Source organism: Alternaria hordeiaustralica (genome assembly GCF_023758085.1).
Source record: "Alternaria hordeiaustralica strain BMP 2776 chromosome Unknown scaffold_14, whole genome shotgun sequence".
Classification (NCBI taxonomy): Eukaryota; Fungi; Ascomycota; class Dothideomycetes; order Pleosporales; family Pleosporaceae; genus Alternaria; species Alternaria hordeiaustralica.
The window spans coordinates 574702-601019 of record NW_026056786.1 but is presented as its reverse complement, the minus strand read 5'-3'; the positions used below and the strand labels follow the sequence as shown (position 1 = coordinate 601019).

The 26318-nt window shown below is 54.2% G+C and overlaps 10 protein-coding genes across 10 annotated transcripts; 6 read left to right on the top strand and 4 right to left on the bottom strand.

Annotated features, from left to right (window-relative positions):
• Positions 1–2028: 2028 nt before the first annotated feature.
• On the top strand, positions 2029–3115 carry J4E84_007016 (uncharacterized protein; the record flags this gene model as incomplete). Its single annotated transcript, XM_049389603.1, has 2 exons — positions 2029–2271; positions 2372–3115. 2 exons carry the CDS (start codon positions 2029–2031, stop codon positions 3113–3115), a joined length of 987 nt encoding a protein of 328 aa, XP_049242796.1.
• Positions 3116–4425: 1310 nt separating this feature from the next.
• Positions 4426–5454, top strand: J4E84_007015 (uncharacterized protein; the record flags this gene model as incomplete). The annotated part of the gene is made up of 1 exon (XM_049389602.1): positions 4426–5454. One exon carries the CDS (start codon positions 4426–4428, stop codon positions 5452–5454), a length of 1029 nt encoding a protein of 342 aa, XP_049242795.1.
• A 557-nt stretch (positions 5455–6011) lies between these two features.
• Positions 6012–6944, top strand: J4E84_007014 (uncharacterized protein; the record flags this gene model as incomplete). Its single annotated transcript, XM_049389601.1, has 1 exon — positions 6012–6944. One exon carries the CDS (start codon positions 6012–6014, stop codon positions 6942–6944), a length of 933 nt encoding a protein of 310 aa, XP_049242794.1.
• Positions 6945–7353: 409 nt separating this feature from the next.
• J4E84_007013 (uncharacterized protein) lies at positions 7354–8468 on the top strand (the record flags this gene model as incomplete). Its single annotated transcript, XM_049389600.1, has 2 exons — positions 7354–7573; positions 7624–8468. The coding sequence occupies 2 exons, from the start codon at positions 7354–7356 to the stop codon at positions 8466–8468; spliced, it is 1065 nt and encodes a 354-aa protein (XP_049242793.1).
• An 848-nt stretch (positions 8469–9316) lies between these two features.
• Positions 9317–11443, top strand: J4E84_007012 (uncharacterized protein; the record flags this gene model as incomplete). The annotated part of the gene is made up of 2 exons (XM_049389599.1): positions 9317–9484; positions 9587–11443. 2 exons carry the CDS (start codon positions 9317–9319, stop codon positions 11441–11443), a joined length of 2025 nt encoding a protein of 674 aa, XP_049242792.1.
• Positions 11444–13235: 1792 nt separating this feature from the next.
• Positions 13236–14207, top strand: J4E84_007011 (uncharacterized protein; the record flags this gene model as incomplete). The annotated part of the gene is made up of 1 exon (XM_049389598.1): positions 13236–14207. One exon carries the CDS (start codon positions 13236–13238, stop codon positions 14205–14207), a length of 972 nt encoding a protein of 323 aa, XP_049242791.1.
• A 26-nt stretch (positions 14208–14233) lies between these two features.
• J4E84_007010 (uncharacterized protein) lies at positions 14234–15217 on the bottom strand (the record flags this gene model as incomplete). The annotated part of the gene is made up of 1 exon (XM_049389597.1): positions 14234–15217. The coding sequence occupies one exon, from the start codon at positions 15215–15217 to the stop codon at positions 14234–14236; it is 984 nt and encodes a 327-aa protein (XP_049242790.1).
• Positions 15218–16178: 961 nt separating this feature from the next.
• J4E84_007009 (uncharacterized protein) lies at positions 16179–18578 on the bottom strand (the record flags this gene model as incomplete). Its single annotated transcript, XM_049389596.1, has 1 exon — positions 16179–18578. The coding sequence occupies one exon, from the start codon at positions 18576–18578 to the stop codon at positions 16179–16181; it is 2400 nt and encodes a 799-aa protein (XP_049242789.1).
• An 887-nt stretch (positions 18579–19465) lies between these two features.
• J4E84_007008 (uncharacterized protein) lies at positions 19466–21610 on the bottom strand (the record flags this gene model as incomplete). Its single annotated transcript, XM_049389595.1, has 7 exons — positions 19466–19833; positions 19887–19900; positions 19954–20096; positions 20226–20287; positions 20340–20355; positions 20917–21391; positions 21441–21610. 7 exons carry the CDS (start codon positions 21608–21610, stop codon positions 19466–19468), a joined length of 1248 nt encoding a protein of 415 aa, XP_049242788.1.
• Positions 21611–22192: 582 nt separating this feature from the next.
• J4E84_007007 (uncharacterized protein) lies at positions 22193–24949 on the bottom strand (the record flags this gene model as incomplete). The annotated part of the gene is made up of 3 exons (XM_049389594.1): positions 22193–22710; positions 22766–23034; positions 23082–24949. 3 exons carry the CDS (start codon positions 24947–24949, stop codon positions 22193–22195), a joined length of 2655 nt encoding a protein of 884 aa, XP_049242787.1.
• Between the last annotated feature and the right edge of the window lie 1369 nt (positions 24950–26318).

Genomic DNA, 26318 nt, shown 5'->3' with positions numbered 1-26318 from the left:
GCGTGGTAGGAATGACGTGTGGGCGCATCTCAAGCGATAAACAGTAGTTTGCTGGCGTGTCCCGCGATTTGCCTGTGGGTGCCGTGCAGCGTGACGATGCGCAGAACAGGAGCTCCTCACTACCACTTGACGCTACAGGCGCGAAAGACGCTAGGCACTGTCTGTTGACGGAATGCGCAGCACGTGATTTGCGTTATCGGCGGTAGCTTCAAGTTGCCCGATAGTGACCTAAGCCATCTCCAAGCCATCTCCCTCCCACCATCACCACCCTCGACTTTATCCGTCTCCCCTTCCCCAACCACACGGGGTCCACGGAGCTACCATGCTCTCGGTACTGACCAGATAAGACACCCACAACAAACTTTCTTTCATCGTTACTTTACTCTACGCGCCGGCCGTGTTGGTACTTGCCGCAGTCGCACGCGTGACATGGTCCGCTATCCTCTATGTGGAAATCCCTTTCGTAACCGTCCGTCCCATGTCGGTTCAGATCGCATCGGCAACGCTGAGGTATGCAACGGGACATACGCAGTCGTGTTACTCTGGATAAATGTTTCGAAGTTCGAAGTCCCGGAGATAGATGTCGAATAGTAACACAGAGACTCAGCCTCATGCACGCTTTTGGCCCCGATCCGCGGTTCGCCCCGTATTTCTCCAAAGGCACAAGTCCAAAGAGTGCAAAATAACTACTACTATTTCCACTATATTTAGGAGTATCCACCAATTGAGTAACTTCCCATAGCCGCCGTCGGAATGCGACCTATAGCAGCTTGGAATCCTTCGCGGCGTAGTCAATTGGGTTCGGTCCGGAGATCGTAGTGGAGGAGCATTGCCGGCCTTAAGCCTCAGACGTATACGGTATCTCGCCAGGCACATCAGATTTGCGCATTCTAGATTGGCTGGATCGCATAAGTGTTTGATCAATAGTTCTCGACACAAGCGCTGCGCGGTTACGACCTCGGAACCTTGGAAGGCACTAAACTTATCAAAACCTAGACAACAGGGAACTAGAACGGGAACGGGAACCAACTCATGCCACGCCGTAGATGCTCGTTTACATCTACCCTTCGGCAAGTAAGTCTCTTCACAAGGGTCGGGCTGGCGAACTGTTGGCACGAGCCCTGATTGTCGACTCTGAGCTCTTAGACGTACACCATCGCGGTTGGGTCGGTTAACAGTCACTTGGGGGCCGTCATAGATGCGTGGAGGATTCGTTTGACTCAATCGTATTCGAACTTCCATGTCACGTCTGGAGACTTCATTCCTAGGCTTCAATCACCGTATGCGTGACTCCATTCCTCTCACTCCCTCACTTCATTCAACCCTACTCGAAGGTTTGTCTGGTTCGTATTCTGTCAATGTGGGTACTGTAACAACATTCCGCGGGCCTACTCTGAGTGTAAATCATCCTTCAGTAGCGGCACAGCTTCAATATTGCCTAGTTGCCACTCGGGTTGGCGATTGCGGCGATTGTTTCATCTTCCCGACCATTCCATGATTAATATCTTCAAGTGTTGGACTCACACGGGTCGCGATCTCGAGGCGTCATACGCGGCTCGAAGAAAAGGCTGGCCAGGGCTTGAACAAACGATTGTCTTGGCAGGGACGTGTATCGCGAGTCTCACGGGCTCATCATTGGCCCAAGTTACCAGGCAGATGGCAGTTCAGCGGGGCTCAAGCGGTCGAGCGGTCTCGGGCCGCAGTGCGTTGCATTGTACGACGGCACATGTGAATCACGGACAATAGTCAGGGACGTGGTTGAGTCCGTCCTGAGGTGACGGTGGGTTGCTCAGGCGGTCTGTTCAAACAGTAAAAATTGGTCACTTGAGAGTCACCTTCACTTCCCATCGGCCTACCGCGATTGCACCGCCGCCTCCCACCCTTTCTCCCACTTATAACCCGCCTCCGCTCACCTCCCTCGAGACTTCCTTAACAACAGACTGAACTCTCGTCAACAGCAGTGCAGCCGACCGTCCTTCAACAGTCGTCCCTCTACTAGTAATATATCTACCCACGGACTCAGTCAACATGTCCACCGACTACATGATCAAGACCCCCGACACCGCCGCTGGCGCTACCTTTACGCCTGAGGTCACTCAAGCCGACAGCATTCGCAGCAAGATGTCTGTCGACAACCTCGTCGAGAGTCCGAGTGATTCTCCTGACATCACCTCGGCGCTCATACTTGCACCTCCTTCTACTCCCAAGTCGACCAAGGAAGAGCCTTCATCGCCCACTGTCAAGACTCCTGACACCGTCATGACCGACCTCGTAAGTGCAAAGCCCCCCATCCGCACGCATCTCGCGCAATGTGCGGAGTCACCACTTCACCATTGAATCCACAAACTGACCGAGTATCAACTGAGCAAAGGCCGAGCCCGACGCCTCTGGTGACGAGTCTCTCGACGATGGCGAAGACGTACCCGACTCACAGCGCGAGTTCCTCTGCATGAACGACGAGCATACCCGCTGCATGACTGGCCAGTACACCAAGGACCTCTCGCGCAAGGTCATCTCCGACCACTTTGGCCGCAACAAGGCGTGTACCCGCGACGTCACCGACTGGCCTCTCTTCTGCCGCAAGCACTACCAGCGCGCGACCTACAACAAGACCAAGTGGCAGATCCGCAAAGTGCAGCTCATCCTCCGCCAGTTCGAGGTAATCGAGAAGCAGTTTCCAGGCACCACTTACGACATCGCCTTCAAGAAGTCCGAGGAAGCGCGTCTAAACCACTACTCCCGTCAAGTCGCCGCCGGAGCCAAGAATGATCAAGCTGAGAAGAGTGTGCACCCCAAGATCGGCAAGCACTTCGAGGCGCCCATCGACGTCCTCCGTGAGCTGGACCAGTGGCTCGGCTTCAACAAGACCTACGCAGAAGTCAAGAAGATCGTCGACGTCATCCTCCAGATGCTCGAGGAGAAGGAGACTGAACAAGTCCCCTCCATCGAGTTCCTCCCCAAGCTCCCTGGCAAGACTCCTTCGCCCAAGAAGACTCCGGCCAAAGCCCGTACTCCCAAGTCGCCCAAGTCACCCAAGTCGCCCGCCAAGTCGCCCAAGACACCTACCCGCGTCTCCAACAAGGGTTCCGTCAAGAAGACTTCAGCAAAGGCTTAGTTCCCTCGTAGCGTCGCTGCGCCCAGTATCGCGACTACCGTCGCATCACGTCACTCCTTCATCCCATTGCCATTGCCATTGCTTTCACGGTTCCCAGCGGCTGAGCTACCGACACTCTAATATTCCTTTGAGTGTCCTAGCAACATGCACGCACTACTATCATCTTCACTATGTTCACAGCATCTGCAATTTTCACTCTTTCGATTCACATGTCTGGCACCATCACGACTGTCTTCGCACACACTACACGTTGCTGTCGCCTTATGTATCAGCGTTTCCAACGCAGAACACAAGACTGTTCGTATGGGCGATGGCCGAACATGTACGCACTCACGGCATGGGTGTGTTCCTTTTACTTCTATACCCTCATCTTACGATGGCGACTTGTCTTGTCTTGTCTTCTTGCATTATAGGTAGAATTTGGCGGCGTTTAGGCATAGGTAGGGTGTCTTTTCTGGGGGGCTGGAGTCGGGGTGTGGGCATGGGTTCGGCCTCACTGGGTCTGTGGTATTACGGTGAATGGTTGGGGCGTTGGGTATATACTACGGTAATCAAATTCAAATCTCTCGTTAGAAATGTGGATTGTTGCATTCCTCGTCGTGACATTGACGTGAACGTTACGGTTGACATCGACATCGCCATCGACGTTGGCACACCATGCACTGTCGTCACTCACGTTACACACAGTATCTGCAAACTCCCGTTCCTGCATATGCACACTGCACATGCACCATGCATCCCCGGACGGCTTTTGCCTCGTCTGCATGTGTGTCACCGATACTGTCTACCGCCTGCCCCCGCCGCACGCTCTTTGGTGTGTACCTGCATTTTGAGTCAGACTTCGGGGGCGGTCCTTTTTCGTTGTGACTGTGCCGCAGCGCGCTGCGGAGCTTGACTGGTTGGTGAGGCTGGCCCCCTCGTGCAGGCGCTTCTCCCCCACATGCAATGCATCCTGCGAGTCGGGCCGAGGGTGTGGCGCGGGTTTGTGTCTCACTGCGGTGTTTTGTCGCGTGATGGTCATGGGGAAGATGGGGGTAAGTGTGTTGTGGTGATCGTTGCTGCATTTGCTATGCGGATGTGTTCTTTGATGGACATCTCCGATGGCGTCTGAGGCCTGGTGCGGCATCTCACCGTAGCTCTGTCAGAACGTGGGAGTGAGAGAAGCCATTTGATGATGCAAATCACCTCATCTCCCCCAGGTGGTAACAGAGGTCGCGTATAAGAAACACGCATCATCATGTTGGCCTGCTTGTATCCTACACCCCCGTCTCGTGCAAACCTCTACTACTGCTCTATCATCCCTCTGCCCCATGCTCCCCAAGATGAGCGATAAGAACATCGAGCCCCGTGGGACTTGGAACGGCGATTTCTCATGGGACGGCTACTTCATGCGAATGCATATGAAGACAGTCACTCAGACGTACGACATGTACAACCCCAGGACTTGGCCGTTAGTAAGCCAGATCGCCGCAACAGAGAACAACTTCGACTACAGGAAGAGCAAGCTCCCTCCCGAATATCTGGTATACGAGCAGACACTCATCAAGGACATGGACGGGCTTCGACCTCTCCAAGGCCAGCGGGCCATTACCCGTCGAAAGAATCGAGTCATGAAGAACCTCTTTCGCTACTACCCACTCAACTATGACCGCAACGGTGAGCTGAGAGCGCATCCGCATATCCCATCTGACGAATTGGAGGAGTGGATATGTCAAATAAAGGGCAGCAAACCGATTGCGAAGAAAGAGGAGGACACCAAGGATGTGATAATCGGCAACCATGCGACTGAAGAAGTTGCTGAGGATGAGTCGCCCGAAGCAGCAGCTATTCATGAGATCATGAAGATGTTGGGCGACACAGATACAGTACCCAACAGCAGAGTGACTGGACTGGAAGAAGAACTCGAAAAGACCAAGAAGGAGAGCATAGAGGCAGACATTAGAGCGGAAATCGCGAAAAATAAAGTTACTGCAATGACAGCCAAGTACCAAACGGCTGTCCAAAGATTCTCCGTCCAAGTTGGAGAGGCACTCCGCGAGTACAAGGAACAGTCGCACAAGCTTCTTTGCCAAGAGCGCACCAACCTCAGTACCCTGAAAGAGATATTGGTGAAGAAGGAAGATGAGATCGCCAGTCTGCAATCGGACCTCAGAAAGCGTGGCGAAGACGTCTTGACAGCGAAGCAGGAGACCAAGGTGGCAAAGCAGCAAATCTTCAAGATTTTGGAAGAGATGAAGAAGAAGAAACAGGGTACAGGTTTGCAGAAGAAGAGAGCGGAGGAGGATGGAGCAGGAGCAGCACGAAAGAAGCCGAAGATCGAGAGTTGCGAAATGCAGTAGCAACATGAGGGATGTGTGCGCGCGTCCGGTTCGTGATTCCAGCGTATGCTGGCTTGTTCGGCAAGAAAGTTTGGGGTATGCGACAATCGGTCTAGATCCACTGGGTCGCCAAAGACGTGGCTACGTCATATGGATTCGGCTCAGAGATATAGTGCTTCGGATCCTCCATCGCTGCCTCTACCTAGTCCATGGGACTTGTTGGTAGAGGGCATCGGTCAGCCTGATGTCTCTGTCTCCTGGCTTTATCTTCAGTAGATTCTCCTGACTCGTGTCCAATACAAGAAATGTTTCAAGGTTCCATGGCAACCAGTGGTAAAGATGGCTCATGGTGAAGGTGAACGAGGAGCGCTCGTCCTCTCACCGCGAATCTTTCAGACTAACCGAAAGGGCGGGAGTTTGATCACGACAGCCGGCCTCTATAGCTAGCAAAGCTTTTCCTGCCCCTTCCGATCGACAGCAGCAGCATCACACCCCTCGTTTCGCGTTAGAAATTCTCAAGGTAGGTCGAGCATGGGCGACAACGCAGCACAAATGACTAACACGATCTCGACCCGAAGATGGCACCTCTTCCGCGCTACGAGGGCACCTTCAGCTTCGTTTCTTCGAGGCTGTATGCGAGCATCAAGCGCGCGATCCCTACCTACGACAAAGAAGATCCAAAGACCTGGCCCTACGTTACTCTGTCAACAATCGAGAAACTCCGCCCTTACCAAGGATACCCAGACCTACCCACCGGTGTAGCTTACCAACGAGAAGCGATGAAGCGATACGAGAACATGTACACACCACAAGAGCGAGCAATTGCCGCCTCCGTGAACGGTCCCTTGCATCACCGATACCCGTACAATTACGACCGATTCGACGAACCGAAAGAGATAGTCGGTATGTCCGGGGCGGAGTATCGAAGCTACGTGGCGAGTACTACTCCAATGCCATCTACACCACGCGTGCGCGAGCGCGAAGAATGGGAGCAAGACATCCCCGACAGCGCAATCGACTGCTCCACACCTTCAGCAGGACGCATGTCAAGCGCATCCCCAACCCCAGCCACCCGACCCCAACCCCCCTCCCGCTGCACCAACAAAACCTGCACAGACACCCGCCGCGAAGCCGCCAGACTCCGCGGCACCCTCTTCGACAAAGACTCCCAACTCCTCAGCTGCCAATCCGATCTCAAAGAATACGAGACAACCGAGAAGTTGCGGCGACGAGCTTTGGAAGACGCGGAGTACGAGGTCGAGAAGGAGAAGCAACGGGCTGATGCTGCGGAGAGGGAGTGTATGTTGCGTATGGAGGGTAATATTAGGTTACAGCAGCGCGTGAGGGAGTTGGAGGGAAAGGTGAAGCAGGCGCAGGATTTGGATGGGTATTGTGTTGAGTTGGAGGGGGAGATTGAGAGGTTGAATAGGGTGCGGGAGGGGGAGGATGAGGAGTCTGATGATGGTGACGATGGTAGGTCGCGCAAGAGGATGCGGTCTGAGAGTTTGTAGGAGGTCGCATGTTTGGATGTCGCGGTCGCGTTCTCGCGATGCATGACTGCCGCGGAGACGCCGCACACGCGAGGTTTCGGCAGCGCTAGCCCGTTACGTTGCGAACGCCTTCCCCGCTCGATGCGTCATTATCGTCAAGTGTCAAGTGTAGTTATAAACTCCGCTCTGCGTCACTCGATTAGGCAAGACATTTGCTCTGGCATTGCTCTGGACTGATGCACTGATTCTAAATTTGTCAGAGCACGCCCTACAGCTATACTTGCATTAGTACATGACACGAGAAGAGAGTCGTGTGACTAGTACACTGCAGAAAAAGGACTCGTTGGAGAGAAACACTTGCAGTTTACCTACCCTCTTGAGGTTCTACGCAAGCCGCATAATCTTGACTGCTCGTAACACAGCCAGCAACATGGCGCTCCCAGCCACTACGCAAATCGCGGTTCTACTATCGATCTTTATCTTACCCATCCTCACATATGTCTACTTCACCAAGAACCAACAAACAAAGAGTAATGCTGGACCTTTACCAGCAGCGGCAGAGATTACAGGGCTCTTCATACACCCCATCAAGTCATGCCACGGCATCAGCGTAAAGTCGGCAAAGCTCTTGCCAACAGGTCTCGATCTCGGTGCGCCTTTTTTGTCAGATCGAAGAGATGTAACATGCTGACAGAGCCAGATCGTCAATGGATGTGGGTGAGCTACCCAAACTACGAGTTCCTGACGATCCGCCAAAACTCCAAGATGACACTGATCCGACCAACCTACGACGAGAAGACTGATACCCTTACCGTTACTGCACCTGCACCAAATCCGGTCGACGAGAAGTTGGAGTTCTCGATCCCGGCTCATCCATCTAAGGAATGGCTCGACGAGAATACCGAAGAGCACTCGGCAAAGATATGGAGTACTACAACGGGAACCCGCGTGTACTCTACGAAGATGACCGCTCCCTTCAACAGCTTCTTCGATAAGGAAGTACGGCTCGTGTACAAGCCCCCTGTCTCCGAAGACCCCAGACCTCTAGTATCGAACGGTGCACCAGCTGTCCTAGGAAGAGACGCATCGACCTGTTTCCCCGACCTGATGCCCGTGCTCGTTGGCAACCAATCCAGTATCGACGAACTCAACACGCGTCTCAAAGCTGCAGAAGGCCTCACAATCGACGTCCGCCGTTTCCGACCCAACATCCTCGTGAAGGGTGATGCCAACACGCCCTGGGATGAAGATCGCTGGAAGACGATCAAGATTACGCCTGATGCTGGTGACAAGCCAATCGTTCTGGATATCACCCAGCGATGCGCGCGCTGTCAGGTACCTAATGTACATCCTGATTCGGCGGAGAAGCACAAGACGCAGCCCTGGGATGCGTTGATGAAGTATAGGAGGATCGACGAGGGAATCACATACAAGCCCTGCTATGGTATGCTCGCGGTGCCGAAGTCGGTTGGGGATCTCAGGGTTGGCATGAAGTTTGAGGTTACTGAGGTCACGGATAAGCATCGGTATATCGCTGGATTTTAGGGGGTGGAGCTTGACGGTTCGTGGTGATGAACCCTTACTGGCTGCTGCGTATATCGAAGAGTCTGACCGACTCCCATCACAGCGCAAGCCATTGCGACACAGTTGTCGTACGACTCTCCACAAACGTTGTACGGATGATCAGATCAGCACACAATTTCTCTGCTGTCAGCCTCGAAAATCAAAAGAAGCTAGCTGTAAGCTGCCCGATTTAGCGTTTGGAAGATCGTAGGTGCATCGATTTGCAGCTCCTGAAATCTCTTCAGATGATTGTTGGAGATGTTGCCCAAGCTACAGCAATCATAAGCGGATCCCCACGTAGTTCACATGCGAACAGCCATGTGCAGCGGCAATTATGACGAGTGTTCCTGATGATCCATCGGATCTGCAAAGCAAAGACTGCCGAAGCGGCTCCGCCTCTAGCCCGCCTTGAGATTAGCGACGCGACGCGACAGACAGGGGTACACCTATCATCGTGTCCATGGCTGACTTTCTCTTGAACTCAACTTCCTTCTGAGAAATGTAAGTGTTACACACAAGACGTTTCCAGCATGTTTCACGCAACTATGGAGATACCATGGCGCGCGCGTGCAGAATGGCAGCGGCATTGTTTCGAAACAGAGAACTGCAACTCAGTGGAGATTACGCGCGTTCTTGATCGGACCGTGACGTGTGACGACGACTATCCGTGTTGAGACCCTGGCGTTTGGGACGCAGGGACACCAGACGGAAGGCACACAGAGGGGATACAGAAGGCGCGTCCCACCTGGCCGTCGACCAAGTATGACCACTTCCGCTTCGAGCGAGGGAGTCACAGGTCGTCGAATCGCTCTTTCCTTTCCACACCCACCATGGCAGGCGATGCAATGCTGGCATTGCCAATGTCTCCGACACAGTCGCCCAAAGAGTTTGGAAGTGCCGCCGTGCAATGGGCGTGCACGCGAAGAGGCAGGATGATGGTCTTGACGATTGCACTTCTCACGGTTCTGCTTGGACTGACGGGTATGAGGAATCATGAGGTACGTTCAACCTGATACAGACCAGAGAAGACGACGTCGAGATATGCGGCATACCCCGCAAGACTTGAACGTCATCAGCGAGGTCCAAGCTAACTCCAACAGGCCATATCTTCACGATACCACAACTTCTCCTCGTACTACCCATGGCGACCGTATCTCCAGCCCTTGCCCGACATCGTACACTCGCCGTTCAGGACTCCCTCGAACACGACGCTGCAGATCGAGAATGGCGAACTCGACCACGTCCCGCCGAAACTCAAGAAGACGACGCCCAACTTCCATCTCCTTATGCCTGCCGAGCGCGACACCGATGGCTTCTGCAAGACGACTCTGTCTGCTATGCTACTCCACTACCCTCCACCGACTGCGGTACAGCTACACAAGCCATATGAGTCGGACATCAAGTGGGACAGGGACACACTGAACAGCACGCTGCATTACCTGAGCAATGAGAAGCTGGTCAAGGACCATGACTTGGTTCTCATCGTGGACGGACAACATTCGATGTTCCAGCTGCCAAGCGATGTGATTGTCACGCAGTATAAGAGGCTGTTGGCAGACGCCAACATGCGGCTGCTGAAGAAGTATGGCGTTAACAAGGAAGGCTACCAGAAGTTCAACCAGACAATCGTGTTCGGCGCAGAGAAGATCTGCGAGAATGACGACATGGCGTGCAAGTATGTGCCTCAATCGATACTCTCGGACAACACCTACGGAAGCGAGAACGGTCGACGCATATCAGATACCCCAGCGAAGTTCATCCACTCCAAAATGGTCATGGGTCCGGCCAGCGACTTGAAGATGCTCTACCAGTTTGCTCTGGAGAAGTTTATGGAGGGGAGAAGTCAGTCCCAGACCGTTCAGTCGGTATTCGCGACTCTCTTCGCTGAGCAGCAACTGGGCAGAGATGCGGAGGAAGTGGCATCGAAGCACACGGGTACCAAAGTCAAAGAATACCTCACGGGCAGAGCGAGCACGTCAGAAGCCAAGCGAAGACTGGAGCGTGCCAGCGCTGAGTTCTCGAACACTACACGTCATGAGTTTTCTGTCGGTTTAGACTATACCCACGCGCTCTTCCAACCTCTGGACTACTGCGTCGAAGACGAACTTGCGCCTCTTCTACACGACAACTCGACCGACTTATCGCAATACAGTCGCTCCGACTCAGACACTCGTTACCTCACCCTTCCTACCGCACTCAACGAGACCAAGACCCCATTCTGGCGCCCTGACTTCGTCGAGCACAACCCGTCCCCCAACGAGAAGCCAGCATACATTGACAACCTAGAGTTTACGTTGGAGCTCGATGGCTTACCCAGCCGGAAACTACCCTGGGAAAGCATTCCCCTGATCCAGAACACCTACTCCGGTTCCGTCCCCGCCATCATCCTCAGCAGCTCCTCGCACTCGAGCGGCGAGCGTCCACCAGCCGCCAACATAACCTGGGACAACCTGTGGTACTCCGACCACAAACGCGCCATGTTGAGAAACTACTTCCGCGCGCCCCAATCTTCAGATGGCTACCACAACCACCTTGTCGGCGGCGATCGCTACTGGGACAACCGCGGCGGACGAGGCGGCATATGGACCGAAGCCGAGCAAACCTGGCTACCCTGGGGCGAAGTCGACGGTGTTTGCGGCACGCTACCCCAACTCAAGGAAGTTTTCAACGATGGCAAGGGTGTGTGGCTTCATGAGCTCGAGCAGGACAACGAGCAAGGCCGCCTCAACGAACAAGAGGACCATCGGCAAAAGCAAGAAGAAGCGCGACTTAAGGATATAGAAGAGTTGGTCAAGTTGGAACAGGAGGCTAAAGAGAAAAACGAGCAGAAGGAGAAGGAGAGTATTGACTTTGAGAAGTTGAAGGAGCTTCAGGATATGGAGGCTGGAGAAGAGAAGAAGGTTGAGAGGAGGAGGAAGAGGTGGAATGTTGTGGAGGAGTGTGTAAGATATTGTTAGTAGGGAGGGTTTCTTTTATCTGTTATATATCCCGGGCCTTCGCCGTCTTTTCCTTTCTGTTTGTTGGGTGGATGGGTCTGTTGTTTGATAGAACATGCCGCTCTAGACGCAATTTCATGATGTTTCGAAAATATGGTAGTATCGTCCTGTCACTTTTGTTGTATCTCTTGTAGCCTTGGGAAAGGGAAAGGCATAGCCTGCATGCTCAGACATCAAGGGCAGCACGGGCTGGAATAGACGCAGCAGTGGTAGTGGTCTTGGTCAGAAGCGTCGCGTGTCATCTGGACAAGACCTATGCCCAGCTCACCTGCCACGCTAATATAAGAATCAGATCTATTCCCTGTTTCTACAGCAATTCAACCATGGCTAGCGAACCCTATGTGGAGATCTTCATCGACGCACTCAGTTTCCTGTCGCTTAAGGACGCATCTTTGAATCTCTATGTCGAACTTGTTCGAAGAGATGAAGGGAGAGCCACTGATGCCGAAGCACTGGAGCTCGCCATGCGCGCAACTGTTAAGCGATACTACAAGAGCAGCGGAGATCTGGATTTGGACTCCTGTCGTTTGAAAGTGAATGCCTACGTCTTGGAGACGAAGGCTGGTGCCGTGGACCCAATGGCCAAGTTCAAGAGCGACTTAGCTGAGCTCCAAGACTGCAAAATCGTGTCCGTGGATGGGCGCGGGGGTCTAGTCCGAGCTCGCGATGGTAAGTCGGTATTGCGACGAAGCACTTAGTATGACTAACAATACCCTTTCGCAGAGAGATTGGCTGCATCAATCAATGACACGGAGCGCAAATTCGTTCTCATGGCTAGTATGATCTGGCCAGGATTACTTTTCCTCAGGACGAACCACAAGAAAGCTATCATACAGTCTATACCCGGCTACGTCCCAATCAACGCTTCCAATCAGCGTATCGACACACCCATCATATCGGCACCGACAGCACCTTGTTTCGACGAGCTTAGCGCTCATGTAGACGGGAACGGGGGCCAGCGATGCTGCAACAACTTCCATCTGGGCTCCCACGGATGTGATGATGCCGAATGTCCGTTCGATCATAGCGATATCAGCGAAAACATGATGAGCGTCTTGCGTTTCATATGTCAGATAAAGCCTTGTCTAGATGGCGCTGCTTGTCGGAGAATTCACTGCTATTTTGGACATGCCTGTCGTTTTGGACATGCCTGTCATCGGGATGACTGCGGAGGCAAGCATCCAGTATGCAAGTTTCGAGACGGGGAACATGGGGTTGACCAGACGATTCATCATTGGGAGATGGGGAGGCTACATTATGATACATGCGTTTAGTGTGCTTGAGTGAAGGGACGGACAGGGCGAGCATGGGTGGGATATGTCACGAGACGACGTTGTGGGTGTGCTGACATCTGGGGTGGGTTTGATAGGGCTTGGAGCATCTCAAGTAGTTCTGGGTATTAGACGGCAGAGTGGATACGTAGGGTAGGCAACAACAGTAGCCACGTTCTTGCACCAAGCGAATGACCTCTGAGGATAAGTCGCTACCCTGGTTGGGAAAGAGAAAGAGTGACGTATCCTACAAATCCTCGAAAGAAGTGCAGTTGATACTATTAGGAGAGACATGACTGGCCAACCCACTTAACTCAACCACGGAAAGTTATGAGCAATGTGCCACAACATGAACTTGACACGAAATATATATTTAATATGCCGGACATACTTCCAAGCATCACATATCTTCTCAACTCCAAAACTTCTCACTACTACTACTCTTACCAAAACCGTCAAGCACTACCGTAGCACTTCCCAAAATGTCCACCACACCACCCAAAACCGGCCTACCCACCACCCGCCGCCTCCACACCCCAAACTTCTCCACAACCCCTCTCCACGCAGAAGCCCTGTCAAACATCTACGCCCCCATCAGCAAAAACCTTTTCCTCTCGAAACCACCCTCCTGGAAAACAGACTCCGTCGCGTCGCCCCCAGTATGGAAGGGCGAAAAACACGTATACAAAGACTCCGCTTACTACACCCTCAACCCCCGCGGCATCCTCCCCTCCAAAAAGCTGGAAGCAAGCGGACTAGTCGAAATGCCCTTCCAGTCCCCCACCACATTCCCCCTTCTCCTAATAAAAAAGACGGAATACCGCGACGGACCCATATACCCTCAATTCGGGGATTTCCGCATCGATAAACTGGTTCGGTATCAGAAATCCAATGTACCGGCTAGTGTCTCTTCCATCGGCACTAGCTGGACGAGAAACCGCATTCAGGGAGCGGGATTAGTGCCGGAAATGGGCAATATACTGTCTAATCCGCAGATCAGGAAAGAGCAGTTTCCGGCGCCGTTTTGCGAGTTGCCGGATGAGCAGTTTAGGATGTGGTTTGTGAGGAATATGGAGATGGTGGGGTGGGGGGCTTGGGAGGCGGGGGTTGAGGTGGAGAGGGTTTTGGGGAGGGGGGAGGGGGTTGTGGTTTCTGAGGAGGAAGACGAGGGGGAGAGGTGTTTGACGTGTCCTTTGGCGAGAGAGATTAGGGTGAGGTTGGGTGAGATAGAGCGGAGAAAGAAGGAGAGACGGCAGGGCAAGATTCAGAGGGCAGTGGAGAGGAAGAGGAGGTGTGAGGAAGTGAGAGATGATGTGTCATTGTCGACAATGGAGGAGGAACCCGTGAAGCAGGGAATGTATCCTGTTGAACGACGCGGAAAATGGAGTTGGATAAAGAAGTTCTTTTGGTGGAGCTGGTTCCCATCCTCCCATCCTAGCATCCATCCTACATAGCAACGCAACGCAACGCAACCAACCCCTTACATAACCTTCGGCTGACTCTCCGCAAGCTTAATCTTGCCCTGCTCATCATACACAATCTCCCTAATCTTGACACACCGCAGATGGTTAACCCCCTTACTCAAACTGCTATCATGGTAAAACAAATACCACTTCCCCTTGAACTCCGCAATACTGTGATGCGTCGTCCACCCAATCACCGGCTCCAGAATGCGTCCGCCGTACGTAAACGGCCCAAGCGGGCTCTCTCCAATCGCATAGCAAAGGAAATGCGTATCGCCCGTCGAGTACGAGAAGTAGTACTTCCCGTTATACTTGTGCATCCACGCCGCCTCAAAGAACCTCCTGTCGTGATCCTCCGCCTGAATAGGCTGGCCCGCCTCGTCAAGGATAACAACATCCTTGACCTCCGAGGTGAAAGTCGTCATGTCATCCGAGAGCTTCGCTACCTTCGCGCAGAGCGCCGGTCCAGACGACGCCTCCATAGTCTCGTAGTCCTCACGGACAAACTCCCCCGTCTTCCAACACTGCAACTGCCCACCCCAAATCCCGCCAAAATACAAATACGCCTCCCCATCCTCATCCACAAAACTCGCCGGATCAATACTGAAACTACCCTTGATAGGTTCAGCCTCCGGTTTAAACGGGCCCTCTGGCTTATCGCCGCTCGCAACACCCACACGGAAAATACCCTCCTTATCGCGGGCTGGGAAGAAGAGGTAGTATTTCCCGTTCTTGGTTGCGGCGTCAGGGGCCCAGAGTTGTTTTTGCACCCAGGGAATGTCTTCTTGCTTGAGGGCTACGCCGTGGTCGGTGACGGGGCCGCCGACTTCTTCCATGCTGAAGACGTGGTAGTCGTTCATGTCGTATTGGTCGCCGTTGTCGTTGTCGGCAATGTCTGTCTCGCGGTCGTGCGAGGGGTAGACGTAGAGTTTGCCATTGAAGACGTGGGCTGAGGGGTCTGCCGTGAAGACGTGGGTTACGATTGGTTCTTTGTCTGCCATGATTGTTTGTGTGTATGTATGTTTTTCAGTTTTGATTGGATTTGATGTTGAGATAGATAGTTGAATTGAAAAAAGCAGCAATGTTATATAGCTATACGTTGCCCTTCCCCATGGGCCCTTATGAATGGAGGGGTAGTCTGCCCCACGATGCCGCCAGCCGCTCTCCTATTTACCCGGCGGGACGGCTATCCTGAAGCCAAGCAAATTGCAGTTGGATCCAAGACGGTCGTACCACTTAGTATTGCTCAATCGCGGTACAATGGTGTCCGCTGTGGATGAAGAGATGGATGGAAGTTCGGCGTGCTGTTTAGCCGTCTATTCTTCCGCCCGCACAAGCGCGTGCTTCTAGTGCTAAATGCTAATCTGCCTCGGGTCGGCGGGCGTCATGCGCTGCAACCGCGGGAGTCAAGTTCGCGCAAGATGCAGATCCAGGGCGCGGGTGACATGCAGGGTAAGAAGTTGTTACGTGTATCCAAAGACTACGTTGTAGGGTTCCTGCTTTTTATACCATGACCGATATCTATATTACTACAATTACACATGCACAGCCGTGAAGACATCCAACGACGTCGCAACCTGGAAGCTGCATCGGGGGTATTAAATGCTCAGCCCAAACGCCATCGCTACCCAAGAACGTGATACTTCTTCTTCCTCGACAGCAGTGGCTGGGGTTTTGGCGCACTTCTACCTGTCAAGATCTCGATACCGCCGTCCATATTCGGCGGACTGCGTGCAGCAGTGCGAAAGGCACTCGAGATCCTCATACCAAGAACTGAACTAGACGTGCGTCGGCGTGAAGATGCCGCATGTGTAGGAACGGACTGCGTCTCTTTCAAAGTGAACTCCTGCAGCTCTTCGACAACGTCATGAAGGTCCCGGCGTCTGCCCTCCCCTTGGCAACGGGCCGCTCTAGGACACGTCAGCACACCTGCAAACTCAAGCAAGCGACAAAGCGCCAGGCTCAGGTCTGTAGGGTCTGGTACAACTTCATGGTCTTGTTCCGCACATCGGCACACTGCTGCAGCGCAGTAATGTGCTTTTCCTGCGCGAGCTTCCATGTCTCCATGACACTTTCGTCCTCTTCCATCTTGGCCATGTAGCTCGCAAACCCAATTCCCCTGGTGGTCTCGCCGCGCTGGTGGATGAAGTGATGATCCAAATCTTCCATCTCGCTGCTCCGCGCAGCAAAGTGGCTAGTAAGGGTTTGACAGTAGGCTCTGTAGGATTTGACATAGACGCCCATGTGGTCGAAGTACGTGTTCACGGAAGCCACATCCAGCTTGGTAGGTGGAATAGGTGCACGAGGTATCTCTGGATACTTAAGATTCTTTGCAGCGTTTGTCTTGATGGGATGTGAGCTGGATGCGCCAGAAGGGAAAGGGAGAGCATCCATTACAGATCCCAAGCCGGAAAGTCCGTTGTTTTGAGGCTCCACGACTGGATTGATCATGTCTGGACCAAGACCGTTCAGTCCTTCGGCTGGTGGGTTTGCAGTGGTCGCAGAAGAAGGTGCAGTAGCAGAGCCATTCGGCGTCGCCCCTGCACCTGCCGTGTTCAACCTCGGCGATGTTCGCGTTCCCTTCTTTGCAGGCTTCGCGCTTGGTGGTGGGACAGGGTCGATATCCATGGCATCTACATCACCATTTGCGGGCTCTTCTGCAAAGGCCTGGTACTTGGATCTCGCCGAGTCGGTTGATTCCTGAGGCTTCGACGCTCCGTTCTGCTGTACCGAAGCCTTTCGCGCGGCCTTTGGACGTTTCGTAGCCTCTGATGGCCGACGCGGCGATGTCTCCTTCTCCTGGTTGTATACCCAGTTCGGATCCTTGAACGTCTCCTGCCAGGCTTGAGGACTGAACTTGGCAGTGTGTGGCGCCATCTTAGGTGGGGCGAAGTTGATACCCGGTGGTGGTCCCGGTGGAGGAGGAGGTATTGGCTGTCCGTTGGGCGCAACGGGAGGCGGGTCCATCGGCCGCGTGCTGAAGGGGTTGCGGTCTGTCGCATTTCGCTGTGATCTGCCGCGGGTTGGAGAGGCTCGGCCTTTTCCGTTGGCACCTTTTTGCATGTTAGGAGCAAAGTAACTGCCACTGCCTTCGAACTTGCCATGCCAGTCCGAAGGCGAGAATTTCAAGTTGATGCTTTCTTCACTCCTGCTCTTGAAGCTGTTGGGTATGTTCCCTGGCACGCCATTGCTCTGTCGTTTCGGATCAGGAGTCGTGAAGTTACCTTCTGACCAGGTTGGCGGAGGCGGTCTTGTCGTTTGAGGTGGCGGAGGAGGGTCACGGTGTTTGTTGCCAATGTTGGACGCTTCCGAGTCGGATTCTTCGTCGCTAGAGTCGGGGTATCCATGAGCGAATGGGTTCGGCTTCGCGCTGGCCTTCTTCCCTTGTGTTCTGCGACCCGAGTCTGAGAAAGCGCCCCCATCTTGCGAATAACTTGCTCGGTGCGAGTGTGTTGGTGAGTTGCGCACACTGGACGACCGTCCAAGGCCTTCGAACATGGAGGTACGCTCGCCTGCTACATGGGAGTGATATGGTGTGCGAACACGGTTGGCCTCTGAGTATGGGACGTCGTCGGCATGGCTATCCATATCAGGAGTCGTGGACATGGGTGGGGTTGGAGCCGGACGGGCATAGTTCCTATACGCTGACCGTGCCTGGCCTTCATCGACGCCTGGTGTTGATGGGTCAAACCCAGTCTTGGACGATGGGACCCTGGTGCTCTGACTGCGGCCAAAGGGGGTGCCATTGGGGTTGTTCTGCGGATTGGTGTGCGGACTGCTCTGGGCGCTTGGGTTGTGCTGCCGAGGGTCCTCACCCCGTGGCTGCTTCATCTTTTGCCATGCCGTGAAGACATTCGCGCGAGCCTCTGCGTCCCTGGCCTTTGTGTCCGGTCGTTGCGCTGTTGGTGGCGCGCGGAAGTTCCTGCCCGAGAACCTGTCCGCACCCGTGTTGTATGTGCTGTGGTGTTGCTGCGGTGGGGGAGGGCGCTGGGCTTGCGGCTGCGGTTTCGGCGGAGGTGCGCGATAGTACGAGCCTTGTGGGGTGGTTGTTGTGTATGCATTTCTCGGAGGCGGCGGCGGTCTCGTTCGCGGTGTGTTGGGCGTGTGGCCAGGAGCAGATACATTGCGGTATTTCCTTCTATCGGCGTCGTACTTGGCTCGTAGGCTGGCATCGCATAGTATCTCGTGTGCGGCCTGGATCTCTTGAAAGCGGACGACGAATTCGGCTTCGCGCCCGGGGTTCCGATCTGGGTGGTACTGTAGCGCCAGCGTTCGGAAAGCCTTGCGGATCTCGTTCTCGCTGGCCGTCGGGGATACCTTCAGGTCGGCATAGTAGTTTCGCGTGGCATCGGCTTTGACCATGGCGGCGGTATTCGCGAAGAGACGGGAGTGAAGAGGCTGGCGGGAGGTTGCACTGTGCGCGCACTCTGCCCTTGTAGGCAGCTCTAGTCGTCAAGCAGCCTGGTGGGGGTTGCCCGTTGACTGCCTTGTCGTGTGGCAGGGCAGTGCTGCTCAGATGATGCTGGCTGCGCGTGGACGTCGGCACATTGTGTAATGGAAGCTGAACCACGGAAACAGCAAAAGTCTGGATTTCTCACCCTGTCAGCCGCATGTCGTCAGTGTTGCAGAGAGGTGTGGTTACCCTTTGCGTCTATTGGAGCTGCGGTCGCTTGTTGCGCTGGCGAGGTGCTTTGCATGTGTTTTGGGCTGATGTTTTGGCTGAGAGGGGCCTACGGCAACGCTTAGCAACGCCCGACCTGGCCACGAGAAGAACCCTGTGTTAATTCCTTCTGGGCTCTCGAATATCATCTATGTCGCAATCATCCAAGCATGCACGGAAAAGGTCACAGCGAGTACAGCGCATTAATCTTGGTTTTGCCGTACGTCTGACGTCGATGGTGCAGCTGTCTTACCAATACCGGTACCGGTCAGCCACCCATGTGAAAGTCCTGTATTCGTTCTTGGCTATAGCAAGGCATACTCGCTCCTCCGAACACGGTCAATACGACGCCTTCCATAACCGCAGCAGCGTCTTCACATCTGATCTCAACATTTCACATTGCAATAGATAAAAACTGAAGTGTTATCTTCGTAAAGATCATGAATCCGGTATGATTTTGAAAGTCCTGACAGCTTTTTTGCTGCTAGGAAGCTACGTAGCCCAGGACACCCTATGCCATTCACGCCAGCCCATACGCTGAAAACAATCGACCAGACGTTGCACCAAGCACACCATATGCTCAATGCATTTAACGGTAGCGCCAGAGGGAGAGGGTGTTGTGCCTCTTCCAGGTCTTCCTCCTTCCAGCAGTGGTGTTGTTGAACTTGTGTCCACGGCCAAGACCACGGCTCTTCTTGCCGGTGGCGGTGAGACCACGAGCCTCGCGGTGCTTGTGGACGGCCTTTGTGATCCAGTTGATGCGAGGATCGCGGCGGATGGCCTTGTGCTGGGGGTCGACGCAGATGACCTCGTAGTACTTGTAGGTCGAGTCCTGGTTGATCCAGTAGGAGTTGAGCACGCGCAAGTTGGCGCAGCGGCGGCCGATACGCTCCTCAGCGGTGGACTTGAGAGAGCGCTGGTACTTGAGCTGGTTGATACCCTGGTTGGTAGGCTTTCCTGTTCGATTGTCAGTTTTTTGTTCCATAGCAATTCGGTTGCGTCTTGCGTACCGTAGGTGGCGCCCCTAGAACATAATGTTAGCATAGTCCTCTTGTTCAAGATGACGATTGCACGTACTTGGGAGCCTGCCTCTTGCGACCTCCACGGCGGACGCGGATGCGGTAGATAACGTAACCCTGCTTGGCCTTGTATCCGAGACGGCGGGCCTTGTCGGGGCGCGAGGGGCGGCTTGCGCGGTGGATGACCTTAAGTTGGCGAAGCTATCGATGCACTCTCAGCAAAGTTCAACGAGTACACCAATTGAGACATGGGTCTCGGGATAATCATACCTCCCAGCACTGTTGCAATGTTAGCAGAGTCCTTTGTCCAGCTCAATCGGTTATACGTACGCGAACGCGCATCAAGAAGCGCATCATGTCCGACTGCTTCTTCTTCTGAAGTTCTTCGACATCTACGGCGGATCAGCTACGAGCGGGCAATTGCGGTGTTCGGTGTGCGCTTACACTTGAGGGCACCCATCTGCGGTATTGTTAGTATAGAGTCGGCGAGATTCAGCAATATTGGAGGGACGTACCTTGACTGTTGGTTAGTAGATTGTCGACGCTGTCGTGCTGGAGGTTGCGAAAAGATGATACGACAGGTATTTCGCACTGTGTGGGCGGGGCCGTGCGAGGCGCTAGCTTGACGAGGCAACGCGCAGCCTGACACGAGTCGGTCAGAAGAACATGGCCCCGCCGAGCCTGACGGAGGAGATGCGAACACCAAATCTTGGGAAAGTGCAGAGGCGATGTTCTCGTCTGGCTGCATGCGACGAGAGTAGAGCGATAAAGCTTGTAGATCTGTACTTTCATCCATGAACCATGCTCAGAACTTGCTCTTGCGCGGGTTGGAGTCTGGTGTCCTGCTCTGTTCGATGTATACTCCGAATTAGGAAGTTCTTGAAGATCCGTCGATTGCTGGTGTCTGCATTGTTACCACGGCTTGTCTGAACCATCGCCATTTGAAGCTTCGTTCCTCGTGCCCACCCACACGTCGCCTTGAACACCACAATACCGCTCATACCTAACAGCCATCACTCACCGGCAATCCCTTAACCATCCTCTTAACACCTCTCTCCGCATACCTGAGACTCTTCTGCAGCTCATAGTTCAGCTCAACCTTCTCGCCTCGTTCCATATCCACATCGCCGTCTTCGTCCGTCATCACAGAGTCCTCCACATCCGCTCCCAGCACTTTCTTGACATTTCTCAGCGCAACTCTCGCGCCCTTCTTGAGCTGCTTGTCCGTGTCCTCGATGTCCTGCTTCCATGTGTCTGCAATAGTGTCGGGCTGCTCTTCTCGTAGTTTCGCAATCATGCCGTCTAGTCTCTGGTATTCGTTGACGAGGGCCTCGGATGCGCGTAGGACGCTGGTGACGGAGGTGTAGACTGCGTTGCCTGCGATTTGTGTGCCTGCGAAGGTTTCGGGCTTGCCCTTTGCTGGTCGGTTGGGGGTTTGCAGGGCTTCGAAGACGGTGGAGGTGAGTTCTTCGCGACGGCGCTCTGCTTCCTTCTCGCTAAAGTAGCTGTTAGAGTAGCATTGCAGATGATGAGAGATTGACTCACGCTTGGAGCTTTCGCTGTGCTAGTAGTGCGTTGTACTTCTTCTGATCGGCATTCATCGTGGCGCGGAATTCCTGCATCGGAGCGTCATCTTTCCTTGGCTTCTCGAGAAGACGACTGAGTGAAAGCATCTGCTGGCTCTCAGGCGCGGGTGAGGCATGTCGGCGCGCCATGGTTGAGATGGTAGGGTTGGTATGTGAAAAGGTGAGATGGTATGGCAGATTGGTGAGGAAGGTGCCATCCGGTGTCAATATTTGAGGTAGGCGTGAAGGCGACATCACATTTTTAGTTTACAGAAAGATCCTGAAATATAGGCCGGGAGGTACTCAATCAGCCCACGGGCTTCAGGGATTTTATCTCTGGGGTGCCGGGAGGTAGTCAAGGTGTTGAAACACTTCATGAAAATTAGGCCAGGAGGTATTCAGTGATTTTGGGAGGGTCATCTCAAACCTGATACATAGGCCTGGCAGATACCACAACATTCACAAAAGACAGTTTTTTGGTGCCAGAAGCATTCTCATTTCGCCATATAGGCATGATATATAACTAAAATACACGCATTCATGGGGAATTTTTGGTGGTGAAAGCAAAAAAAATCAAGAAAAATCATGAAGGAAAAATGACTTACCTCGCCGGGCAGTCTACATAAACCTTGAACTCGTGGGTGAAAGGAAAATGAAAAGGAAATACCATATAATGATCAAAAACCGAAAAGAAACCTTGAAGAGAACTTGACCTGACAGTCCATTCTGTCTTCAATTACCGAAAGACAAGTTGTGCATAGCACCATTCAAGGTGCTGTCAGCGCCAGTGTTGGGGCGACCACGTCCTCCTGAGGCGCCATAGTATCCTCCAGGAGCAGCTGAGGTGTACTGGGCATTGGCGTAGGCGTTGGTGTAGCCACCGCCAGCAGAGTACGAAGCGCCACCGTTGTACGCGTTATGATGCTGATGACCGAAGGCGTGGCCGGTACTGGAGGTGTAGTTGCGCGAGGCAGCGTATCCAGCAGTAGTTGTAGCAGGCCCATACCCTCCACCGTATGACGAAGTGTAAGTCGAAGGTGGATAGTAGGCTCCAGCTCCATAGTTCATCGGGCTGCCGCTCGCAGTGACGTTGGGGTAGTAGTTACGGTACATCTGCTGCTGCATCTGCTGACCGTGGGCCCAAGGCTGCATGTTGTATGAGGGCTGGGTAGGGTAGGCCGGGATCTGGTGGGAGAACGCGTGGAAGCCGTCGTCGTAGTTACCGTAGTTGCCCTGGGTGCGAGCTTGACCTGAGAGATAGTTAGCAATCATACACACGTAGCAAGGAGACGACGATAAACTTACCGTACTGCTGGGCCGGGCGGTGAGTGTTGGAGCCGAAGCCAGGGCCGACAGAGGAAGAAGCATTGCCGCTGTTGGATGTGATGATAGCACCAGGACCGATGGCAGAAGGCGGCGGGATCTGAGACATGCCGGCAGGGTTGACGACGGAGGCGGGGTTGACAGCCGACATCCAGATGCGGACCTTGTACTGCTTGAAGAGATCGGTGACGAGCTCGTTGAAGTTGACATACGACTCGGCGTAGTAGAAGTAGGTGAGCTTGTGGTAATCACTGAAGATGTTAGTATGATCAAAGCAACATGAACATGTTTGACTTACGCCTGATACTCAGCATCGAGGATCTCCATAGGCAGCTTGTGGTCAGCGGCCTTCTGAGCTCCGAGACGCTTGGCCTTGGCCTCTCCACCCTCCTTCTCACGTAGCGCAGAGATCTCATGGGCCTGAGCAAGACGCTTGATCATCTTCGGCTTGAACGGTTCAGGCTCACCCGAAGCAGTCACTGGGGTACGGCTCATGGGGTTCGGGAATCCGTTAGCACGGGCGAGGGCGCCGAGCATGCCGGAGTCGTTCTGGGTGCCGGCCAGGGAGTACTGAGAGAACATGACGAGCCAGCGGAAGTGCTCCTCGTTCGCCTCAACCTTGAGCTTCTTAGCCTCCTCCATGGTCAAGTCGGCATGAGTGATCTGGCCCAGGTCGCATCCACGGTCGCCTTCGGTGATGACAAGGTCGCCACGACGGATCTCGAGGCCGGTGTTGTCGTAAAGGTAGTAGATGTCGGCACGAGAGCACTTGAAGGTGACAATGTACAAGCGGCGGGTGGGGTTTCCGATTCTAGGAGGGACCGCGTAGGGGTTGCCAGCAGACATGGCCATGTTGGGCACGACAGGGTCGGGGTGAGCTGCCGAGATGGCGGAGGAGTTGATAGCGCGCGAGGCCGGGCCGTAGCCAGTGAAGTAGGCAGAGGCGTCGAAGGGCTCGTCGTCCTTGTTGCCACGTGGGCTCTGGCGGGGTGAGACGTACTCCTCCTCTTCTTCCTGAGTGTTGCTCAAGGTTGAGAGCGGCATGGCTGAGTTGTAGCTACCGTAGTGGGCGAACGAATGACGGCGGCCGAGGGGGTCCATCTCAGCAGGTGAGATGTTGCCTGTGGTCCACTGGGGCTTCTGAGGGCTGTCCACGATCTCGACTTCGTGATCACGGTTGAGGACACCGACGTGCTCGCTGAAGCGACGGGTAAGGCCTGGGGCAGGACGGTTGACCGCAGGCTCAGTGTCGTCGAGCTCTTCGATGGCATACTCACCGGCGGCGTTGTACGAGGTGTTGCGCAGACCGGCAGTCGTCTTGCGGCGCTGCTGCTGGAGCTGGGAGACAGGGGAGCCAGTGGAGGTAGCCCTGCTGCGGGCGCGAGCGTTCTCCATGGCGGCTTGTTTGAGCAATGCTTGTTTCTGCTCACGCTCCCAGTAACCGGCGGGCAGGCGGACTCCGTGCTCTGAGCCGTTGGAGGACTCGATCTCGTCGGCGTCGTCTTCACGCAGCTGTGAAAGGCCGACAGCGGACTCACCAAGAAGGCTGGGCTTGGACGGACGGTGGCGGAGGTTGGCGCTGGTGTTTGGCTGACGCGAGAAGCGGCTGACGGGACTGTGCTCGATGTCGCCTTGACCTATGCTATAGGACTGGGAACGGACAGCCTTGCGGAAGGGATTGGGAGCTTGCTGGTTGAGCAAAAAGCCAATACCGTTACCGTCGTCGCCTTCAACTGTGGTGGGAGAGGGGATAGGCTTGTCGGTGGGTGCAAAAGCAGAAGTAGGGGAGGGAGCGATCTCTTTATTCGGGCGATTCAAACCGTTGAAGCTAGGCGTATTCCAAGGGAACGACGACGTGGAAGGCCGCGATTGTTGGGGCAGCTCCAGTGACGGCGTAGTGGGCTGAGAGCCGGCAAACGACACCGAGGGCAGCGAGAACTTCCGGTTGGGCTGGATGTCCTGGAGCCAACCAGAGGAAGGACGTCGAACTCCAAGAGGGTAGGAGCCTTGCGCAGGGCGAGTAACGACTGGTACGTGCTCACGGTCGTCGTCGCTGGACGCCAAGACATCGCTGTCAGGGGTGGGACGTCGGAGTTGCAACTTCGACTTCTCGAGCGCTGAACCACCGACGGTCAAGCCGCGGTTGTAAGGGTTATTACTCATCATGGATGGTCTACCTTGAAGACGTCAGTGATCTCCTTGTCATGGATGACAGGACAGTGGCTGGACGGACCTTGAAGAGTTGCTGGAATGGGGATGAATAGGGGGGTGTCTTGATGCACACTACCTGCACACGGAAGATGTCTGTGATGCACAGGATAGATGCTATGTTGCGTGGTCGAGGGTGTGAGAAGATGTAATGTCTAGGCAGGTGGTGTGTCTTTATGTCTCCTTCACCTCTAATCGCAAACGCGCAATATGTTAGCGCCGACGTCATCAGAAGGGGCGATAAGGAGCGGGGTATTAAGGGTGAGAGAGGTAAAGGCAGCGGTGAAGGTAGACGTGAGGGCATACGTGGGGGCAAACGGTGAAGGTGGCCAGCCAGCGTAGGTGAAGGGCGGGGCTCTCTGATGGCATGCGGCCAGACCACGATGCAAACAATGGGAGCGCCGGACGTGCCCGAGAAGCGGAAGGTGGTGAGATGAGATGAGATGAGAATACATACCTGGACTGTAGATTTCGGAAGCAGATGTGTCTATCGCTAGATGCGTACTTGACGACCTGAAGACAGCGTGTATGGTGCTGATGCGGCACTTCAGGACGTTTAGGGGTTGTAGAAAGCCGTGAAGCAACCGCTCCTGCAAGCAGAATCGGATGCAGGGCGTGGTGAGGGTTGTGGGAGTGAGATGATGGGAAAGATGGTGGTGGAGGAAGAAGGAAGCAGAAAACGACGCCAGCAGCGGGGTTTTACGAGCCAGCACCGAAATGCGACAGTCAGCTGGCTTGATTACCGCCTTGAAGCGCTGGAGGAAAGACCGTTGGCGATGCTCGAGGCAGGAACGCCGTGCACGGATGGCTTTAGAGATTACTGTCGGCCAGTCGTCTTAGCAATGAACATAGGGGCCAGGAAGAGGCCACGCTGAAGAATAACAGGATGAAGACAGCAGAAAGCTTGAATTGCTCCCAATGATCCTCCTCGTAGGAACGTAGAATGAGATGATGCTGCTGTTCGAGTGACAATGCTCAGGAGAGTTGGCTTGCTGTCGCCCCGCCCACACACACCATCTGGACACCCCCGAGAACTTGATGCAAGCGGCTCTACCCGTCAGAACACCCTACAGAGACTCTTCCGAGGCGAATAGGGTGCTTCTGCATGTCCAGAGTCGTGATGCAGTGCGTGGTGTTGACGGCGCTGACCTGCTCCCGCACAACCTCAACTCCGCCAACGCCGGTACATACCCCGACATCTTCCACAACACCACTCGCCCCCGAACAGCGCGCCTGAGAACCGTATGCAGGGACGCTCACACCGAAGAGAGCAGCTGCAGTAAGGAAAAGAAAGAAAGAAAGGCTGACTCTGCTTACCTAGTTAACA